The following is a 20792-nucleotide window of genomic DNA, read 5'->3' on the forward strand; positions in this document are numbered from 1 at the left end:
ACTATGAGCACAAATCAGAAGATGCTTGCTCTCGCATGGTCCTTTTTCATACATGTGCTGCCTTCGTTTAACGAAGTGTCTCAGCCCAGCATGGCAGGATTTGCATCATCTTGAGTGAAGCAGCTGTAAAATGTTAATAAAAGTCCCCTGATATTTTGTGATCTGAAAGCTTTTGTTACGAAGCAGCACAATCAGGAAATGTTTGTGGCAAATAGTCAGAAATAAAGCAAGTTACCGTCAGGCACAACACTGTAATGTGTGGATGTTTCCTGCAAATGATGGACTTTTCACAAGACACCCTGTCACCAGAAAAACTGAACACATCATTGACCAATGAGCCAAAACCATCAATATCACATTAGCAGCTGAAACCCCAGAGTGTTTTTGATTACCTACACTGGCAGGTATTGATGTGGTCTCAGCAGGACGTCTGCGTGTTGTTGTCAGAGCTTTGTATTTATTTAGCCCCATTGTTGTCCATGCAGGAGCTAATGGAGGCAGATGATGATAATCTCACTGGGAATACCACTTACCCCCCCCCCCCCCACACACACACACACAATGTCCATAGTTAGTGGATGGGTTTGTGTGTGTGTGTGTCTGGACGTGTGGACCAGACGTGTAACCGCGTGTTGCACTAAGTGGGGATTTGCGGCGCAAATCCGTCGCCTGTTTCCAAACAGTCAGAGATCTTTCATAAATGTTAGACGAGCTAATGTGCAAAGCCACAATCCTTTAATGACTAAATGCAGATATGGCAGCCGCGCCGCCGCTTTAAGAGCGTTTACATTCAACAGAGTTATCACGCTCATCTCTGCGAGTCTACCATAGGAAACGGCGAGATTTAAAGCAACATATGCCACTTAGTTGCATATGTTCTGAACAAGCCTCACATGTTAAATGGCTTCAACAGATGGTTAAGATTTAGATGAGCAAGTTTCTGTCACCCATAATACATTATATTGTTTGTTGCAACCTCCATGACTCAAACTTGTATTTTTTTGAGCAGATTATTTGCAGGAATATGCTGAAAAACAATTTTTTATTTAAATTCGGTTTCATTAGCATTCAGGCCACCACACAAATTCAGCATCAGCGCACCAGCAGCAATACGTCCATAGTTTAAGGCCTTTTACAGTCAGGCTATATGATTTACTGAAAACTACCTGCAAAGCAAAATTGAATAATAATGTGTGGGTCTCCTTTCCCTTTGCACCGCACTTGTATTGCGAATGAAATATACGGCGCCTCAGCCAAAATTGAGGTTGACAAGTTCATTAATTTTGAACTAAAAGCTGCATTTCGTGATGTAAAGTCAGGTAGGAAATGGTTTTGCTCTTTAGAAATACAAGATTTAAGTGCAACTCATTTCTTTTGCAGGACAGTATATCATGCAGCAGTCTGCTGGCTCGGAGGAGGTGGTCCTCCTCCTTGAATTTTGGGTGATTTAACGATTCTAATCACCCAGCAGCTGGTGGTATAAAGATCTGATAGCCGTTAACAAGATCCAGGTGTACATATCTGGGTCTATTTGCCTGTAAATGAATCTGAAACCATTCAGAGGTTCTAGTTCCCTAACATTTTCAGGCACATCTGAAGGGGAAGTTGATCTAACTGACGTAAGAGTGGTATTGATTTTTGATCTACATATTTCCCAAAATATCACTAACCATTCATGCAAATATGAAAAAGCATTAAGTGTGTGAAAAAGCATAAATTACACAGTGCAGGAATGTGTACACTGGCAAATCACCACATTTACAGTTTGTTATCCCCACTTCTATGTGCTTGGACACGTGTGATGGTGGTGTACTTTACAGCATTTGCCAGTTTGTGATAATCCTTTGAAAAGTTTCCATCATTTGTAGTGTCACAGTGTAACACACTAGTCCAAACACAGTAAAAGCAAGTAAAACTGCTTTAAAAAGCGCAACACAGAGAACACAATACAGCTTCTCATCTTCTGTTCCAGGAAAAACAGTTATTTATTACTTCTTTGCCCAGAACACTTCCACCATTACTCTGACTCTCACTTTTTTTCCTCTCATCACTGGAAGCGCTGCCCACTTATGTCCTGCAACTCTGGGACTGTTGCCCAAACAAGAAGCCTGCGGCCCCCTTTGTCATCACACATTATTGGTCCTCAGCCTGGTAATCACACTGTTGTTCCCCACATTCACTGAGCAAGCAGCTCAGCTCGAGCTTTTCCACAAAGAAACTGTATTTACTCTGTTGAAAATGACTGAAATCAGTCAACTCATTTTCTCATTTCCGCTGGATTAAGCTATTTTGCTCGGCTTTATATTGTCATGCATGCTCAGAAATGACGTATCTAACTAGAACCATAAAGATTTTTTGGTTCCTCGCTCTACTTGGAACCCTTTCAGAGAGTTCTCCCGAGAACCCAATATAAAGGAGGACCACCCAGGGGGTTCTACTGGGAATCCTGTTATATTCTAAGGGTTTTATCCAGAATCCACGGATTGATTCTACCAAGAACCCTTTTATATTCCAAGGGTTTTACCTAGAGTCCATCCAGGAGATTCTAACAAGCAGCGTTTTAAATAATGGTACAAAGAACCCTTGACGAAAGGATTTAAACAGTCAGAATCTATCTTCAAAGTGTTCTTCAGAAGCAAATGGTTCTGGGTAGCATCTCAGCCCTGCAGGGAGAACCTTTTGGAACCCTTGTTTCTCAGTGTGGGGTTTTAATTTTTGCCACAGATTGTTGAGTTATTATGCAGCAATATAAAGAAATGTCCCACTGTAATGAGTTCCTTAATAAACAGCGAGCTGTTCTCACTGAGACAGTCGTGCGTGCACATGTTTGTATGTAATTGCACGGTTGTTTGTGTGCGAGTGGATTTGGCAGTCAGACTATTGGCTTTGCCGGTCGCCTCGAGAGATGTGTCTCACAAAAAAAAAGAAAAAAGAAAAAAGCACATCTCTCGTCAGCATTCAAGCTCAGTGAGTGAGCGCATGTGTGCGTAATTAAATGTCACACTGGGCTTGAAGAATAGCTAATAGCATTTGATCAATTTGCTCAGTCTACATATGGGTCTCCGTCTCTGCATTTTGATGGGTGTGCACGCCAGGCATGACGAGAATATGTGCGTGTGGCAGTGCAACTGGCGAGTGAATTTATACTCCAGAGAAAGATGTGATTTTTTTTTCTTGGAAGATGTTTTTTCATGTGTTTGCAGCTGCTGTGTGGAAGCGACCCCCAGAAAAAGCTCAGGGGTCCAGGGCGGCGTGCAGCTTGCTAATGCACTGCGAGGTGACAAATAGCTCCCGTCGTTTCCCCCACTCTGCCTTATCTCCTAAGTGTCTCCGACAAGCCCCGTTATTGAAGAGGGACGTTTAGTAGGCTGACAGCAGGAGGCGTGAAGAAAGAGGGAGAGACGGAGAGATGGAGAAGCAGAAACAAAAACAAACCTGAGCCAAATGTATTTGTCTAAACCCACATGGAGCAGTCAACAGGTTTAATGCGTCAGGAACAGTCTATTTGCTGCCAGGTACAGCAGGCAGATAAAAAGTCTGGGAGAACAATAGACAAACTTTTAATATAAAGACAGGATTCTCGGGGGCCCATGGAAAAGTTTTATGGGGTATTGTCTTCTTGAGGAATGCCAAAAAGTTTGAAAGTTAATAGATGGATTGAAGGTGTGTGATATTTTTAATCAAACTGTAACACCAGGACTTGCTGCTAGTTACAGACAATAGGTAACAAGAAATGGTAACACTTTATTTGACTAGACTAATAACATGACACCTGTCATGAAGCCATGCCAGTCTTAAGCACAGTGTTACCCAAGAAACTGCAGTAAATGTCAAAATATATTTGAGGTATGAAATAGTCTTTGTTCTGTAAAGTGTTGCATTTAGTACATATCTTTGTCACAATTCATACAAATGTAATATAAGTGTAAAAAAACAATACTATTGGCTAATGATTATGATTTTTTTAAACTCTCAAAACCTGATTTTAGTAGTGGCGTTTTCATTTTCAAACTACGATTACACTTAGAAAGAATAAGTTAATTCCACTTGCCATTTTTAAGTTGCAACAATCTCACAATTAGCTAAATAAAACTAAACTTTAAGTAAACCTAACAAGTAAATATAACACAACTTAAGACTTATATTTTATAGGGCAGGTCATTAGTACAAGCTCTATTTATTTATCGTTACACAACACAGAGTTTTATAGCTAGATGAAGTTGTAGTTCCCATTTTGCTACTCATATAAAAACATTAAAATTATGTACAGTAGATTGGTTGAGTAAATAAAACTAAAACTGGAGTGGGTGGACAGGCTGTGGCTGGCATGGGTATTGGGGATCTGATGTTTCGGGCAGTTTGAATCACCTGCAGTAGAGTTTTCTCTGTGATGTTTGCAGTATGTACAGTAAGAATGGCAACATGAAACTAGACATCAGATTATACTGTATAGATAAAGTATAAGCGCTCTCTGTTCTCCTTCTCTGTTCTCTCGTCTCCACCTCTCGTCACATAATCCCTTCCCCTCTTGCCCTTTTCCCATCTATTCCTTTCATTCCATCATTCAATCTCCTTCTCTCCCGATCCATCATCAACTCCCACATCACACCTTCATTTTACAACCCCTCACTTTCGAATATCCATCTCTCCCTCCATCCATTTATCCTCCCTGACCTTTCTTTTTCTCTCTCTCTCTCCCCTTGCACACACATACATACACCTCCCTCGCTCCCCCTTATTGTTTCACTCCGGTCCACTTCTCCTCTTTCTCACACCCTCCCTCCATCTATCCCTCCCCTCCCTGGCTGTGGGGTCGTCTGCTCTGTCAGATTAGGCCTGTGTCATAAGGAAAAGAGAGAAAGAGAGAGATTGCCAGTTGGATTAGAGGGGGTGCGGGAATGAAATTCTATGATCTCATTGTTTAGACGCGTCACATAAAGTTGGTGTATGTGTGTGCATGCGAAGGGTGGCGTCCGCTTTATCCGCTGTAATGACAGGGGGCCAGCCTGGCCCCGTGCTGTTGCATGCTGGGAAATCATGCATGTGTCTTTAGTGTGGTGACAGAAAGACAGTCTAATGAATGGCTGATTTGCACTTTTATTGTATTCATTTATCATTATGATGTAGTGAAGATTGGACATCATATTTAATCACTGTGTGATGATGGATTGGGTGATAGAAACTCGACGTTACACAGCAATCAGCTATACATCCTAGTAATAAAAGCATGAAGAAATAAAGTAAAGGATGAGGTAATATTATGATTAAACGCCTCACGCTGTGCTACGACGCAGTAAAGTGTGATTTGTTTTTTCATGTATTCCAACGAGGACATCACATGTAAAAATGAAAATAAGAACTGAACAGTTCAGTATTTCTCACTTAAAAAGCAGTAAATGATCCGTAATGAGGAAAAAATATGTTGAATGTGTGTGTTATCTCATAAACTATTTGCAAAGCATGTTCTTCTCCTTTTTCAACTATTGCATCGCTTTTAATCTGCTTTATCCAACATCAACTTGTAATACATCACCCTGGTGTATGTGAACACAGTATTGGTCGAGGTGAATCATCATATGTTTTGTATAATATTACTCCCTGAACTGCAGTAGTGTAGAAGTATAGAATAGCATAAAATGTACCTCAAAATTGTACTTTGTACTGTGCTTATTGTGCTTAGTTAGAAAAAAGAAAGAAAAACTGTATTTTATCACCATGACATGTAAATGTTCATACTGATAACATCTAAAATGTTCACTGTCAGCTTATTTTACTTCTTTTATTATATCTGCTTGCGGTAATTCAAGCATCATTCATATTTCACTCAAGGCACTTGGTTAAGGTCACAGAAAGGTTGTGGTCTTGGGTAAATGTTGAAAAAGCAACCAAGTGTTTTAGCCGCATAAACTCACATCTGTGCAGGACGCTAATCTTGGCCTGTGGGGGTTCCTGCGCTTTGCATGCTGCGCCTATCACGCTGTGACAGTTTAAAGATGTCACATTTCATGAATCGAAACAAAGCATTGCCAGGTAGAAATGGCGCTTGCATCAAAACCCAATTTGCAAAGCAAATAAGTAACATTTTGTAGCAGATACAGAGCCAACTGTGTATATATTTGCCAGCGGTCTGCAGAATACAGAACAAGCAATGAGGTGGTTGTTGCAAAGGTGGCAATGATTTATGTATGAACAGCACCACTCAGACTCGTGGGAATGTCAAAGTCATTGAGGTCCAAATTCCACTGGTGGTAAAAAAAAAAAAAGAGACAAAGCTTTAGATGTTCAACCAGATGTTGGTCACACTTTATTTTACAGTACAATGATAAGATGTAAACAAGCCGTAATTTGCATCAAATTAGACAAAAACTAAAACAAAATGTGCTCTTTATTAGTCAGTGTTAGCCCTTAATTAGGGACACAAATCACATTATTTGCCTACAATATTACAATAAGTCTGTACAGTCACCCAAAGACAAAATACTCCTCTGTCTTTATAATTTTGGCTTTTACTTTGTAGAGCTTGTTTAGCTTGTTTAAAATGGGGAGAAAGTACAGCTTGTTACGTCATATGATTGTACTGTAAAATAAAGTGTGACCCAGATGTTTTATTATATGATGGATATGCTTCAGTAGAGAACATTTCAACTACTTTATTGTTTCTGAAGTGGCCTCAAAGAAATCTCATTTCACAATACTGTCATGATGGTTATTTTGTCTGACATGCTACATCCTGCCCTTTTAAACGAGACAGAAGAGATCTCTAGATACAGACACACACTGCGCAGGTTAATGATTAACTCTACGTGTGTGTCAACTATCATAGACCGCAAGGTGAAGCTCTGAATGCCAATGTGGTGTGCAGTAACGCAGCACACGCGCTTTGTCTTTCTCTCACACGCTCACGCAGTCGCTCACACTCCAATGGTGACCTTGGGCTATATTGTTATTCATTAGTGGACAGAGGCGAGCAGACTGCCGTCTCTCCCCTTATCTCTGTGGGACACAAACCAGCAGTGGGATGCTGGTGGCGTTTCCTATCTGTCCACACTGTAATAAGCATCGCTGTTTTAAATCAGCCGAGTGGAGAGATCAGACAGCAGCCTTGGAAGATAAAAGAGAGGTCCCGCTGCCCGTCTGTCAGGTGCTTAACACTTTCACAAACCTTTCAGATGACTTCTTAAAATGAAACAGCATTTTAATTCTCTTTCATTCACAATTTGGGGAAGATGAACAGAGGAAAGGGAGAGCAGACTGAGTGAGATACAGATTAGTATAGACTTTTTTTTTTTTTCAAATGACATTTGTGGATTTATTTTCTTAAAAATCACCAAACTCAAACAAACTGCATGTAATTGCTCACTTCAGCCTGATGAATGGCACCTACTCGTGCATTCATGAGACGTGATCATAATTAACATCCCAAAATTGCTATATGAGGCTACTCGCTCCTCCCCACTCGGGGGCAACCTTCATTCAGAAAGAAAGATTTTCACATATTCAAGCGCTGCTGCCAGAAATCAGCAGACAAAAATGTAGGTGTCGGTAGCGATATTAGGGGACCTGAAAGTATTAACAGTGCAGCTGCTAATGACGTGTAATCATTAGATTTTCACATGAAGTCAAAAACATCTTTTTCTAAAGCGAAACACTCCCTGACTAATATGAGAGTTGGTAAAGGGGACTTGACAGTCATGGAGATAGTAGATGAGAGAATATTAAACAGAAGGTGACGTGTCATTGTCACACTGGGTGACTGAAGGATGGTGTTTTGGACAGCGACCTTAATAAAGACACCAAGGCAGCTGTTGGAGTGACATAATTTTCCAGGCAACTACCGAAATGTTCAGCCTGTCCTCACCAGCCGTATAGGTCGTCCGTGCGAGCAACTTATCACAACCCATTTTTACGTTTGATTTATTAGTTAGCTGGAAAACTCCAGTGGCTGTAGTAGTTATAAGCAGTATAAGGGATTTGCAGCATTTGGAGGAGAGGGGTGTGAAACCAAGTCAACGTTGACTTATTTAAAGTTTTAAGTTACATAACGTGCCACTTACATCATGTGACTTTTATGATGTAGATATTGATTTGCATCCAAACCTTATTATCCTACATCTAACCAAATAGTTTTGATTCTTACATTCTTGAATTTTAAAAATGTGTGGTCTACACTAAATGAAAAAAACCAAAAATAACAAATGTGCATCTTACAGCTTGGTGCCTTTTCCTCTAAATTTTGCCGGTGGCTAGTCTTGAGTCTCCCTGGGCTAGCTATGGATGCCAAATTCAAGAACAGAAAAGTCTCCAAGGAAAACAGAAAATAGTCACCGCTCCAGACAGAGTTGATTCTCTGCATACAGTTATATGAGATAATTTTTGGGCACCAATCCACTGGAGGCATAACAGTTATTTCAAGAAACGTATGTCCTATGATGTAAGTTAACCAAAAACAACTGATTTTAACAGCATAAGAAATCAGTGTTTCATATTGCAATTTTCAAAGCTGCTACTGTTTGAGTCCCTCTTGTAACATTTTCAGAGGAACTCTGAAAGCTGAACGGGTGGGCCAGTCACTGGAGGTGGATTCACTGAAGTGTGGAAGTAAATTGCAAGCTTAGAAGTAAAAGGCCCCGTGTGTCCTTCACACACCCCACTCAGAAAGTTAAGATCGCAGACTTGTTTAATAAACCATCTTGCATATTTTTTATGCATTTCCGCTTCAGTGTGTGGGTTTTAGTGAACCGAATTGCTGCCCCCCCCCCTACTTTTGAAGAAGGGAGGATGACACAAAGAAAATCAAAATTAGCTTTACTGGCTCAAAAAGATTAGATCTGGGAAGGAAAAAGGCCTGCAGTCTGAGCCTAAACCTCTAAAAAAAAACAAACATCAGATCTGGCACAAAGGTAATAGCAGCTCGCGCTCAGTTCAAGGAGGTTAGTGGAAAACATTATGGGTAATCAGCACACTCTTCGTCCTGTCTTGCATCCCTTTATGAAACAAGTCATAATAATAAAATGGGAATTTGTGGACCTTGGCAAAAGTTCATTCACTCTCCCCATTTCTTCATTCACTCCCCCCCCCCCTCCGCCCTTATACCTCCTGGCCCTTATCCATTCTCACAGATCCCTGCTTCCCTTTATTATCCTGTCAATTTAGAATTAGGCAACTCCTTCCTCGATCACCTCATCCAATCTCTTAAGCCTGAAGGTACCACTCCTCTCACTTACCCACACAGGAACCAATGATTACTCACCGTTTCCTTCGCCAATCCAATCAGCTCCTCTAGTACTGCACTGCTTCCAGCTTTTGATGCTGATGCCAACATCCAGCTACCTTAGGCACAAGCCCCATCAATACTCTATCTTGCATTGCATTCTCTCTACAATTCCTTGTTCAGAGGACTTATTTAGGGAGGAGATGGTTTATTTCTGCTGTCCCAGTGATTTAAAGGACCAGTGTGTAGGATTAAATCGCATCTAGCCATGAGATTGCAGATTGCAAACACTGCACCTCACCCTCCCCTTCCAGGTGTGTAAGGGTGGCCATGAAATTTGCACAAGGCCCTCTGTAAAGCCAGTGTTTAGTTTTAATTTGTGTAGGAAGATGGTGGTACAACATGGCGGCCTCCATGGAAGAGGACTCACACCCAGAAAGGACTAAGGGTTCCATTAAGAATCCTTGGAAGAAAGAGTTCTTGAGGAACTCTTCATCAAGGGTTTGTCAAGGGCTAGATAGATAGATAGAACCCCCTGAGAGGCTTTTGGGTAGAATCATTACACAATAGAGGGGTTCTCTGTAGGACCTCTCACTATGAGAAGAGTTCTGTCACAGATGATTCCAGATATAACTCTTTGTTTTGGGTTCTAGATACAACTCTCTGAAAAGGTTGCAAGTGGAACCTTTATGTAAGGTTCTACCAGGAACCAAAAAGGTTTTTGTGTGGGGACAAGACTCAATATGGTTCTAGTTAGCATCTTTATTTCTAAGAGTGTAACAAAAACACACTTATTATTATTTTCAGGTGATTATACACTGATGAAAACATACTTATGAATATTCTATCCAATTTCTGTCATGTTCTGCCAATAAACCCCTATAAATGTTTCATACTGGACCTTTAAAGATGTCCACTCCTCTAAGAACCTCCCATATACAGATCACCAGTCTGACCCAAGACACAAACATGATTTCTTTAATAAAATAAAAAGTCGCTCAATTTCAAAGCTCACAGCTCAGGATTGATTCCTGAACTGCTATCCAGAAGCTCCAGCGATGCACAACGCCAGATATCCCAAAATAGCTTCTGTCTGTAATAAATTCTGACAGGAAATTGAATGCGCTAACAGATGAAAGGGTCTTCATTCATTTGTCTCTTTCTCGTCCTGAGATGGGATGTGACCAAACCAGTATGAAATTATGAGCGGGCAAATAGGCCTTTTATATCCTGCCACCCACAAAGTGCATTTGATGTGTGTGGATGCATGTGCTCTTGTGCCTGCCCAAGGGAGGACGAGGGTCATCAAAGAGTCTTTGCATCAAAGCTGCATGACGTAAAATCTGCTGCTTTCTGACATTACTGCTCTGCACACACAGTAAGAAAGGGGACACACATGATGCCTTTTATTTACAGACACACACTGAACATACAGTAGATTTCCACAGGGACATGGCTAACTTTGTGCATCACTGATGGCATTGCATTACTCACATTTGTGAGCTCATTTATTGTAGAGGTTTGACCTGCCAGGATGCCACTAATTTCAATTTCCATGTCATATGAAAGTCAACTTTTGGATTGGAAGATTGGAAATTTTGTGTAGATGTTCATGGTATCTAGAAGATTGATCTTAATAAATTTGATGATCCCTTGACATTCCCTGCAGTGCCTCCATGAGGTTTGCATTTCTGATTTTGAGGTGAAATGTCTTCATAACTACTGGATCTCCTGATCTTTCCTGTAGTGCAGCATTTCACAAAGATAGTTGCAGACCCATTTTTATTGGGTCACTAATGCATGAGTAAAATGCGCGTTTTGACAGTGCAAAAGTGAGTTAGATCAGCTAGCATGTCTGTTTTGTTTTGTTTGTATAGACTCTTGTTTCCAGAGTATTTCATCATTCTTTGCTATTATGGTTGAAGGTCTGTCTGTCTGATGATAACCCTGGAACATTATGTCAGCTTGTTCCTATATCCAGGTACAGTCTGAGCAATATTCTTCAAAACTTTTTTAAATATTTCTCTGAAAAAGAAAGTCTTAACTGAGACTGAAACTTTTAATGCGATTAAGCAGCCTTGCATTGCTCCCTGGAGAAACGTTCACACTCATAAATAGTCATTAGACTGTCTCAAACCATCAAGATAACTTTTATGAATTCTGAAATCTTGTGGCAGTCATCTTGAGGGCATTTGCTTCCGTTTCATATCATTTCATATGTCGGGTGATATTATGTCCTGATCTGACAGATATGTAATTACAAATTTAAGAAAGCTCCAGGATCCAATCTATAATTATTGTCTAGTGACTGACAACAGGTCAGGTGAATAAATATCACACTATATGTCCTGACTGGGATTCCCCTTACCATGTCCTGTTACATTCTGTGTCAACTGATAATACTACAATAATGAGAGTAAGAAAAATGTACTACTGTCTTTCCATGGTCAGTTGAGTTGGATTACATGTAATGCTAAGCATACTTTCCGCTCTTTTGCTTTCAGTTAAAGTTTATAATCACCACTGAGTTTCAGTTGTGCTCGTCCTTGGCCCCTCGTGGCACAGGGCCAGCAGGAGCAGCATCTCGCTAAGGCTGAACCATCTGTGCGCGTGCACAAATGCAAACGCACACACTCAAGGCTCAGACTTGTTGTTAGGGTTTGATGACAGCATGCCGAAGGGATGCTTGCATGTGTATGTGTGTGTGTGTGTGCACAACAAAACAATAAGAGTCCTTGAACAATCTTGAGTCAATTTTCTTATATTAACACTGGGTTGCACCAACCACAGCTAAAAAGATAACAAAGTGTTATATTGTTTGGTAGTTAACTTTTAGGTGAACAAAGTGGTGCATTGTTGGCTAGCTAGCAAAAATCTTCACAAAATGTTACATTTTGTTAGCTAACAAAGATTACATCGTTTACAAGCTGGTTAAAAAGCTGCAAAATGTTTGCTAGGTAGTCAAAAAGTTAGTTTGCCTGGTTAGCATTTTAACAGCGTCCTTGTGCTGGCTCAGCAAGTAAACTCTAATTTCAAGAAATTTTGAGTAACTTGATTATTTCTGCTCAATCCATCAAGAAAAAGGCAGCATTTTAAAAGTTAAACCTCCTCCTTAAAAGTTTTGGTGCAACATAATTTAAAGCTAAACCATAATTTAATTTGCATTATAAATTCATCTGTGTTGGTGCAACGCAGCCAATGTCCATTAAAACATATTTATTTTCGGTCCAAATGAGGTTTTGAGAGTAATGGATAACACTGGATTGTCAAGAAAATTCTAAAAAATTGTTTTTTGCTTCAAAAACACACCAAATATAGTATTTCATCCAACTACATGTAACTACGAGTTGATCCCATTCATTAGAGGAAATGCAGTCATATTTACAGATTGAATGTTCCTTCTGGTTGATTCAAGACAAGACTAATGCAGTATGAATGTGAGCGCATTCACTTAGTGAAACCAAACAGGGGGGAAGAAAAGAAAAAAACCTGAGAGACGGGGTCTTGCTCCCATCAGCGTCTCATTCTGCAGAGTCAGCATTCCTCTGCCCATCACCACCCCCCTCCCTTCTCTGTTTTTCTCAGTTGCTTTCTCTTTACAACCAAAGCACTTTTCCTCTCCTTTTTTTGTCCCTCCTCCATCTTTCATCCACTTGTACCCCCCCCTGCCTCTGCATCCTCCCTGCATCCCCTCCTCTGCCCTGCAAAGAGAGTGGCAGCCCCGATGAACGGAGGGCAAAACCGGAGCCAGAGAGCATCCGTCATCTATTCGCTTTGTCCTCCCCCCCTCTCCATCCCTCCCTCCCTCCCTCTCTATCCCATCCCTCTTCAATTCTCTCTCCCTCCTCCCCTCATCCTCTCTTCTCCCCAGCTTGCCACGGCTATGATCGCCGCACTTCTCCATGCGCTGACATGGAGAGCGCACACAGTGGGCTTATTGCAGCTCAACTAAGGCAGGTGGAGAGCAGCGGAAAGGGCTGACTCGTCCCAGAGAAGAGAGGTGGGAGGTGACCCTCACTGCCTCTGTCATCACTTAAGAACGCAACACTGTGGAAAGACAGGGAACTGGACTGTCTGCGTACCGGACGGGACATTCAACAAGGGTGATACTTGCTGCTGTTTGAGTTTGTGAGAAATTCCTTGAATTCTGCTTTCGAAAGGCTTTCATTGAGTCTTGGTATGGATCCTGGTTGAAAGTGGATTGTCTGGGTTTTACATGTGAAGGGACTTGGATGTGGATTAGAATGCTGATGCGGAGCACCTGAGCTTTGGGACGTAGCGCTCTGTAGCAAGACCACATGGACATGTTTGGTTTCTCCAAGATGCCAAAGCTGTCTGGGTGAGTTTGTGTACGTGCCTCCACTGCTGTTCTCTGGGGGCGCAAATCATGTGCCCTTTATTCCAATTTCTTGGGTCTTGTTGAGAGAAAAGAAGAGAAATCTATTTTTTCATGTCATGAGAAATGTCACGTCCTTGGGAGCAAAGTCAAGGTAATCCATCCAAGATATTTCCAAGTGAAATCATCAGGCTGATCAGTTGGTGCAGGATATAAAAGTCATGTCTTCCCAAGTTTTCTACAGAAAATGCACTCGACATTCACTTTGTGTGTTGTGTCTTTCAACCAAAAAGTTTTGCCACTCTTAGAATAAATGAAATTACTGTATTTCAGCTGATATACTTTGGTGACCAGGCCAGAAAGAATGTTTGATGAAGGACAAGCAAGAATGGCTTGTATGTGACCCCTGTAGAGGCCTAACTGTGTTTTGTCTTTGTTATTTGTGTTTCTGAGTCACTGAGGAATCAAAATATTGAAATCTATGAGATACAACTCATATATATGCATACTTGCAACAGCAACAACAACAGGGGATCAGCAAGTGTGGGAAATTGAAGGTAGAATACAGTCAGAGTCCAAGGACCAAGCAGATAGTGCGAGGGATTAAGAAAGATAAAGATAAAGAAACAAGAGAGGACGGACAATGGTTACTGAAAAGAATAGGAACACAAAGTCAGCCGGTGGGGCCAGAGGAAGAGGTGCAACAAGACTACTAAGTACTTAAAAAGACAGCATGGTGTAAAACTGTGTCCCAGAAAATGTCCCCATGCCTGCATGCGAAAGGTTAAAAAATGACAGGAAATGCCTGATTCAAGTCACTGATTTTCTTTAAAATGCAAATATTGAGGTAAACTATCCAGGGTAGTAGTTCTTTATTTTGCACAAGTTGAACTGAAACAGCCCTGGGCCTGAAATGTGAAGAAACACTAAGAAGTCTTAAGACAGAGGAGACTCTATAAGTAGGAGCTGCAGTGATAATGAAGAGCTCAGCACACAACAATCCCCGCTCACAGTGATTTTATATGCCGCTCACACACATACACACCACACGATGCGCCATGTGGACACACATGTACGTAAATACATGTTTGCATGATCCTTGACTCATGCGTGGTCACATCCCTAAGCCCACTAAACATGGCTCATGACAAATCTTTTAAACCTGCACATATACACACTCAGAGGACAGCATCTGGAGTGCATCTTCTACGCTTCTTAGAGGCAGAAAGAGAGAAAGAAATTCAAATCTCCATAGTGGTTCAGACTTCACAACAACACGGCCGTTTCTACAAAATCGATCTCTGATTTGATGCCTTCTCAAGACCATCATTAAGTCTTTTTTTTTCCTAAATTAGAGGCTGCTTCAGTCCCTATATTTACCACATAGTCTTTCTAATTCTTGAGTCCATAGTTATGACTTATGGAACACTTGCATTTCACAGACTGAATAAACTCAATGCTGTACCTTGCAGAATGAATGGTAAAAAGCATGTTTTTAGCATAAATGAAGGAGCAATGGTGTTTTCAAGGTAAAGGGTTGTCAAACAAATAAGCTTTTGGCACGATGGGGCATTTTTCGGACCATTAAGGTTTTGGAATAATGAACAGTTGTAACAATGGGCATCGCTCAATCACGTCTGCAATTTTCAGTAAACCAGAAGTTCACATTTTTCTCCAGTATATTAAAAACTGGTGGCCTTCTGACTTTAACACAAGAGACTGCTGTTCGTTTCCCTTTTCCAAACAGCGGAAAACAACAGCATGAGCACGTCCATTCCTTACTTTGCAAGGCAGCTGGATTTGCAAGATCACTTGAGAATCTGTCCTGCCAGGCTTCAAATTATGTGCCTGTGACTGAACCACAGTCGTTTAGACTAATGAGCGTCCTGTGAGGAGCAACTGTCAGCTACAGGCAGGATTTAGGTGTGACAATGGCGAGAAGCGAATGTTTGTTTGAAACTTCCTAAAAAAGTTAGCGTTTTTGCTGCTATAGCATTAGTTACATCAGAATTGGAGAGTGTGTTTTCATTAAAAGAAGAGAAAAGAGCTATGCTAATGTCTTCTCTCGATGGAATTGGTTTGTTGTTCTGATTGGCTTAAGTTAACCCGTGATAGACAGATGGATTTGAATTTGATTTGAAAGTGTCTGCCCTTTTCCAAACAGTTTCCTTGGATGGCCTCTCAGTTTGTTCTATTTAACAAACCATCTGACAGGTTAGTTTGTTCCTTACCCTTAACCAGGTTTATTGCTGTAACCATGACAACAGAGGTCCTGTAACCTTAGCAAAGTACTCATTTTAACCCAAACCATTCCTGAAACCAAACCAAGCCGAACCAAAATGCTGTTGTCCTGCTGGTAGGATGAGCTCAGAAGTGTTCCTCCATCGCTCTAGACAGCATGGACAAACAACATATTTTGTCATTTAGTTTGGAGGACTGTTTGCTGTGGCTCACATTCTTGTCATGAATCTGTGAATCTGTGGTTTCGTAACACATCACTTCATCCGTCTGTGCTGTCTCACTTTGCTATCCACAAAAGAAGCAAAACTTTTTAAAATAAGTTTGTGAAAAACAAGAAGGAAAACCAAGGGTGCTGTTCTATTTCCAAATTAACTCAATATATAAAGGAACCAAGGCAACACACCGTGCCCTCTGGTGCTTTTAGTGTCTGTGGAACAGTAATAACATCCAGAATCTTTTGGAATTATCTCTGTAAATCATAAGGAGAGAGATAAACCTAGACTTTATTTCAATTAGTATTCCAAACAACACATAAAATGGAGTACATCCATATTTCTCCCATTAATGTAGATGAATGTGTCACACAGAACAGAAGCAAGCGCCTAAAGTGCGCATATGTTGCATATTATCTCATTTTTATCCTCATCTGACTTCTGATTTGAATAAATAGCTTCAATTTCTCACAAGAAGTGCTTCCCCTCCCCTTGTTTGCCAAGAGTTTGAGCCTCCTGGGAACCACTTGCACTTCTTTTTATGCCTTACCGTTCTGTCAGCCAGTCATAATGTTCACCACACCCACTTTTACACATTTGGCTCCATCCGTTCTTGACAGACTGTAAAATGGCGAAAAATTAATAAAGGCGTAATGCTAACAGGCACCAAGAGAGTGTTTGCATCACTGGCAAGTTAGCTGCACTTTGCTTGTACCCAGATGGCCGGTGTGGTTTCCATGAGCTGTCGTAATACAATTTCAAGCCTTCTGTTTGCAGAAGGCGCACAAGCCAAATTTGCTTCATAAACTTTAATGAGAAGTTGTGGATCATTTATCACATTTTAATGCTCGTAATAAATCATTCATTGTCATGGGAGGATGAGAAATAAAACAGCTGCAGCAGGTGAGGAAGATCTGTCAGTATTTGTTTTATTCTCACAATGGAGGAACGGGAGTTCTGTCATCATACATCTGGTTGTATTTCAGGAACATTAACCTAATCTCTCTTATCCATTCCGATCCACGCATCCTGAAGACAAAGACAGGACCCGTATCAGCGTTTGTAGTGTGGGAATATCTTGGCTTAAGTGTGTCGGCATTTGGCAGCGAAAGTAGCCAGCAGGGCTTGTTTGTGTTCTGAATATCAGATTACAATAATGCGTGCCAAATTGCCGTCTGCTTTATGCCAATGCATGCTGCTACTTCAGAGGGCAAAGTTCCATTGTACTGAGAGCCATCTGACAAGTCGTGGCGTCCTAAAGAGTACAGCAAGTGATTTTCAATTTTAAGTAAGTCAGCGCAGTCATTACTTAAAATCACTTGTAAGCGTTTCATAATCGCTTCAGACATTGTAATGTAAGATGTTACATTTTTATCTGTAGAATTTCTTCCTCCATTCTACTCAGTATTGTACCGAATGATTGTGAAAGTCACCCTTTCTGTCTGAGCTGCCCCATTTAGCAATTTCGCCACAGAAGAGCTCCATTTCTACCAGTCTTTTGACTTTTTTGGTGCATTCCAATACTGTTTCGGACAGCAATTATCATAGTAATAGGAGGAGTTTTGACGCTTTTTAGTCCTACTACAAATACAAACTAAACACATGAAGCCAGGTTAGTGCAAAGTTTGGTTGCAGGCAAATTTTAATTAGTGTTTTGTGATTGGACACAAACACTCATCTCCTGTATAAAAGCCTAATGTGCAATATTCTAATCCATCTCTGCAGCATATTTCTTCATCATGTTACACAAAGGGCGCACTGCTTCCTCCAGTGGCCCTGACTGCGAGCGCTGGATGTAAATCAAGAGGTCGGAATCGTCCAATATGGACATAATTCCTGTAGATACTGAGGCCTCATTTCCATATTTTGTCCACCTTGCGCTGCAAATGTGCAAGTCCTGGAAGAGAGGGTGACAACAGTCCTCACAAGACAAGAAAAACAAGAAAAAGCCTGCAACCAGTTTTGTTTTGTATGATTTAAAGGATGCATGCAGATTTTTAAGTCTATCTTACTAAACTAAACTAAGTTAACTTTATTTTTACAGTATATCCTCCAGATTTTATGGTCTTTTTTAGTATGAAATTCCATTTAAGCAACCAATAACAAATAGTTTTCCTTTAACAGCGCATTAGATGTCTCTATAGTTCAGAATATTAATCAGCAACTCGTATTTTCGTCACAAATTTGCAGCCATTCGATGTAGGTGGATGTGTGGCTGCAGAGAGCACATATGTCACAACACACAAATCAGATGCCGGAGAGGAGAAAAAAAAAATACCATCAGGCCACAGCATTACCGCCACCACCCCCCGCTCCATTTGTCTCTTTCTCACTCTGTGTCTGTAACCCTTAAAGTTGCACGATTTTCTTGATTTGAGTCTGGATAATCCTCCTAAGGGATTTGGTCGGTGATCACTGCAGGAGGGGCTGGCAGGGCGAACACACTGTTGGCTGGTTCATTCAGTATATGAAATCACATCACACACATCTCTCTCTCTCTCTCTCTCTGCCTTACCTATCTGTCTGCTTTATATGGCAACACATCCATCCACTTATCTGTGTATCTGTCCCTGCCTGTAATTTAAAGCAGGTACAGCCTGCTTCGGAGATATGATCCATCTTTTAAACTGGCAACTGATATTTTTGAGTGTGTCAGGATGCTGAAATAGGCATGTTTTGTTTATACACGTGAAAAAGAAAAGGCTTTTTTTCTTTTAAGTGTAAAGCCACAGAAGGAACTTTAATTTCAGCCCAGCAGAATAACACATTTGTTATCGCTCTGTGCTTTTTTTTTGATAAAATACACCAGCTCTGAAATGGAATGCTTTAATCAGTCCTGCATTCTCCTCTGCAGGGATTCATTTCCTGGCAAACGCTAATATTCAGTTATGTTATGATTACCGCATTTTATTTCCAATAATTCCAGTCATCTCTTACAGCAGATAATACTGAAAGACCGGAGCGATGCGCCCCGTGCTTCCGCTTCTCTTCGACGAGAGAACAAATTTGATCAATTATGCAAATGAGGCAAAACCCATTTTGTTTCCTGCTCCGTTCACATCCAAACTTCCTTTCCTCGTCTCTGCTGCGCAAAAACAAATAACTTTTAGAACAAGCATCATCTCCCAATTACGCTTCAATTGTAAAATCGCGAGCACGCTGGAATTCAGACGTGATGCACCAGCTGATCAGTGATGCTCTTATTGGAGTGCATCACATGTTCTGTAAATGATAAGAGAATTAGACACACAGCACGTGTTTCTCTGTTAGCGCTCTCATGTCTCATGTATTCTTCATGAAACCTTGGTGAAGATGCAACACTGCTTGGTGCATTATTTAATGTCACATCGGTGCGTAGGCTTTTGCTGCATAAACTGTGGAAGTTCATTTCAAAGCGTTTCTGTATGCTGAGACAACCCTCTCTTTTCCCTAACGCCCGTCATAACCAGGCATGTACTGGTGTTTGGCCTGAGGTTGAACCCCATAACAATCCCCGAGAACAAAGGCACTAAAACCACCCAAGTGTCCCAAGCTGCTCCACTTAAGTGACTGATCTTCTCTCTGAAGTTTTAACTTCATTGTAGCACCACAGAAGACAATATGTTGAGTTGGCAGCTGGATACAATACCACATCTTTCAGATAAATATTCTGTAGCTGATGTACCTGTCTTCACTTTTAGGATTACTTCAAGACACATGCTGCAAATAAAGGTGACAAATTAAAGGAACACCACCACCACCACCAAAGCCCTAAATTAGGGAATATCTTTCAGGTACAGTGTCCCTCCAGCATAGTTCCAGAAATGAGGAGAATCTTCTAGAGGCCCAACACCTCACTGAGACACTTGATTTTACCTTGAATATGGCACAGAAATGTACATAATAGTGTGTTTTTAAATTAAATAAAACCTATTTGCCGCTGACCGAGTGACATAGCTCGATTGCCAACCATACAGTTTACAGTTTATGCACTTTGCTCCCTCCCCAGTTAATCCTCTCATGAGTTTCATCACTTTTTTTCCATATAACATGTTCTGCTGCCAGTTTTACATCATATTTGAATTTTGGCTCACATTTCTTGCCTTTGCATTTCACATAATAGAGAAGGGTTGGAACGGAGTCATAAAGGTGAGCATGCCAGCCAACCAGCAGAGACTCCAGGAAGATAAAAACAGACAAAAATAGTCCCGCGCAAAAGCCCCTGTAACTGTTTTAATTAATTAAACAAATGAGACTTAAAGTTAGGGTTGGTAGTAGTTTTGGGCCTTCAAAACTACTCCCCCAAAACACATGAGCGCTCATTACAATGGAAGAAAGCACCTAACATCATCATAACGAACGTAAACAACAAATATGGCTATTGTTAGTACTCACAGCTGTCAAGCTAGCATGTTAGGGAATTGGGAATAGTGAATATGGCCGGGTCAAACTGGATGAAATGACTGGATGGACTTATTACAGGCCACAAATACCAGATTTTTGTCTTTCCTTTTCCTTTTGTGTTAAGAGAATTTCAAAAGATATAACAAAAACGCTGAGCTTTAGTGAGCTTCAGGGGTGTTTTCTCACCTTTAGACAGAGCCAGGGTGGTTTCCCCTTGCTTCCAGTCTTTGGCTAAACTAACCACTTCCTGGTCTAGCTTCACATTTGGCGTACGAACATAAGAGTGGTATCGATCTTCTCATCTAACTCCCAGCAAGAAACTCAATAAGTGTATTTCCCAAAACACCACACTATTCTTTTACAAAGATCGAATGCCAAGATGACAATTTTCTGGCGATGCATTTAAGTT

General features: G+C 40.9%; 1 protein-coding gene across 3 annotated transcripts in view; it reads left to right on the forward strand.

Moving 5' to 3' along the window:
- The window catches only part of LOC146304823 (FERM and PDZ domain-containing protein 4-like), a 77832-nt gene that overhangs the window by 12056 nt on the left and 44984 nt on the right, over nt 1-20792 (forward strand). The window contains exon 1 of one of the 3 annotated variants that reach the window (XM_084713832.1): nt 13115-13550. The exons of the other annotated variants lie outside the window; for them this stretch is intronic. Coding sequence (XP_084569958.1) covers nt 13510-13550 — 41 coding nt within the window. The 5' untranslated portion in view covers nt 13115-13509. Of the gene's footprint in view, nt 1-13114; nt 13551-20792 lie in introns of those variants that run through there. 3 annotated transcript variants of the gene reach the window in all.

This window comes from Lutjanus erythropterus, chromosome 24 (genome assembly GCF_056507025.1).
Source record: "Lutjanus erythropterus isolate fLutEry1 chromosome 24, fLutEry1.hap2, whole genome shotgun sequence".
NCBI classification, from domain to species: Eukaryota; Metazoa; Chordata; class Actinopteri; order Lutjaniformes; family Lutjanidae; genus Lutjanus; species Lutjanus erythropterus.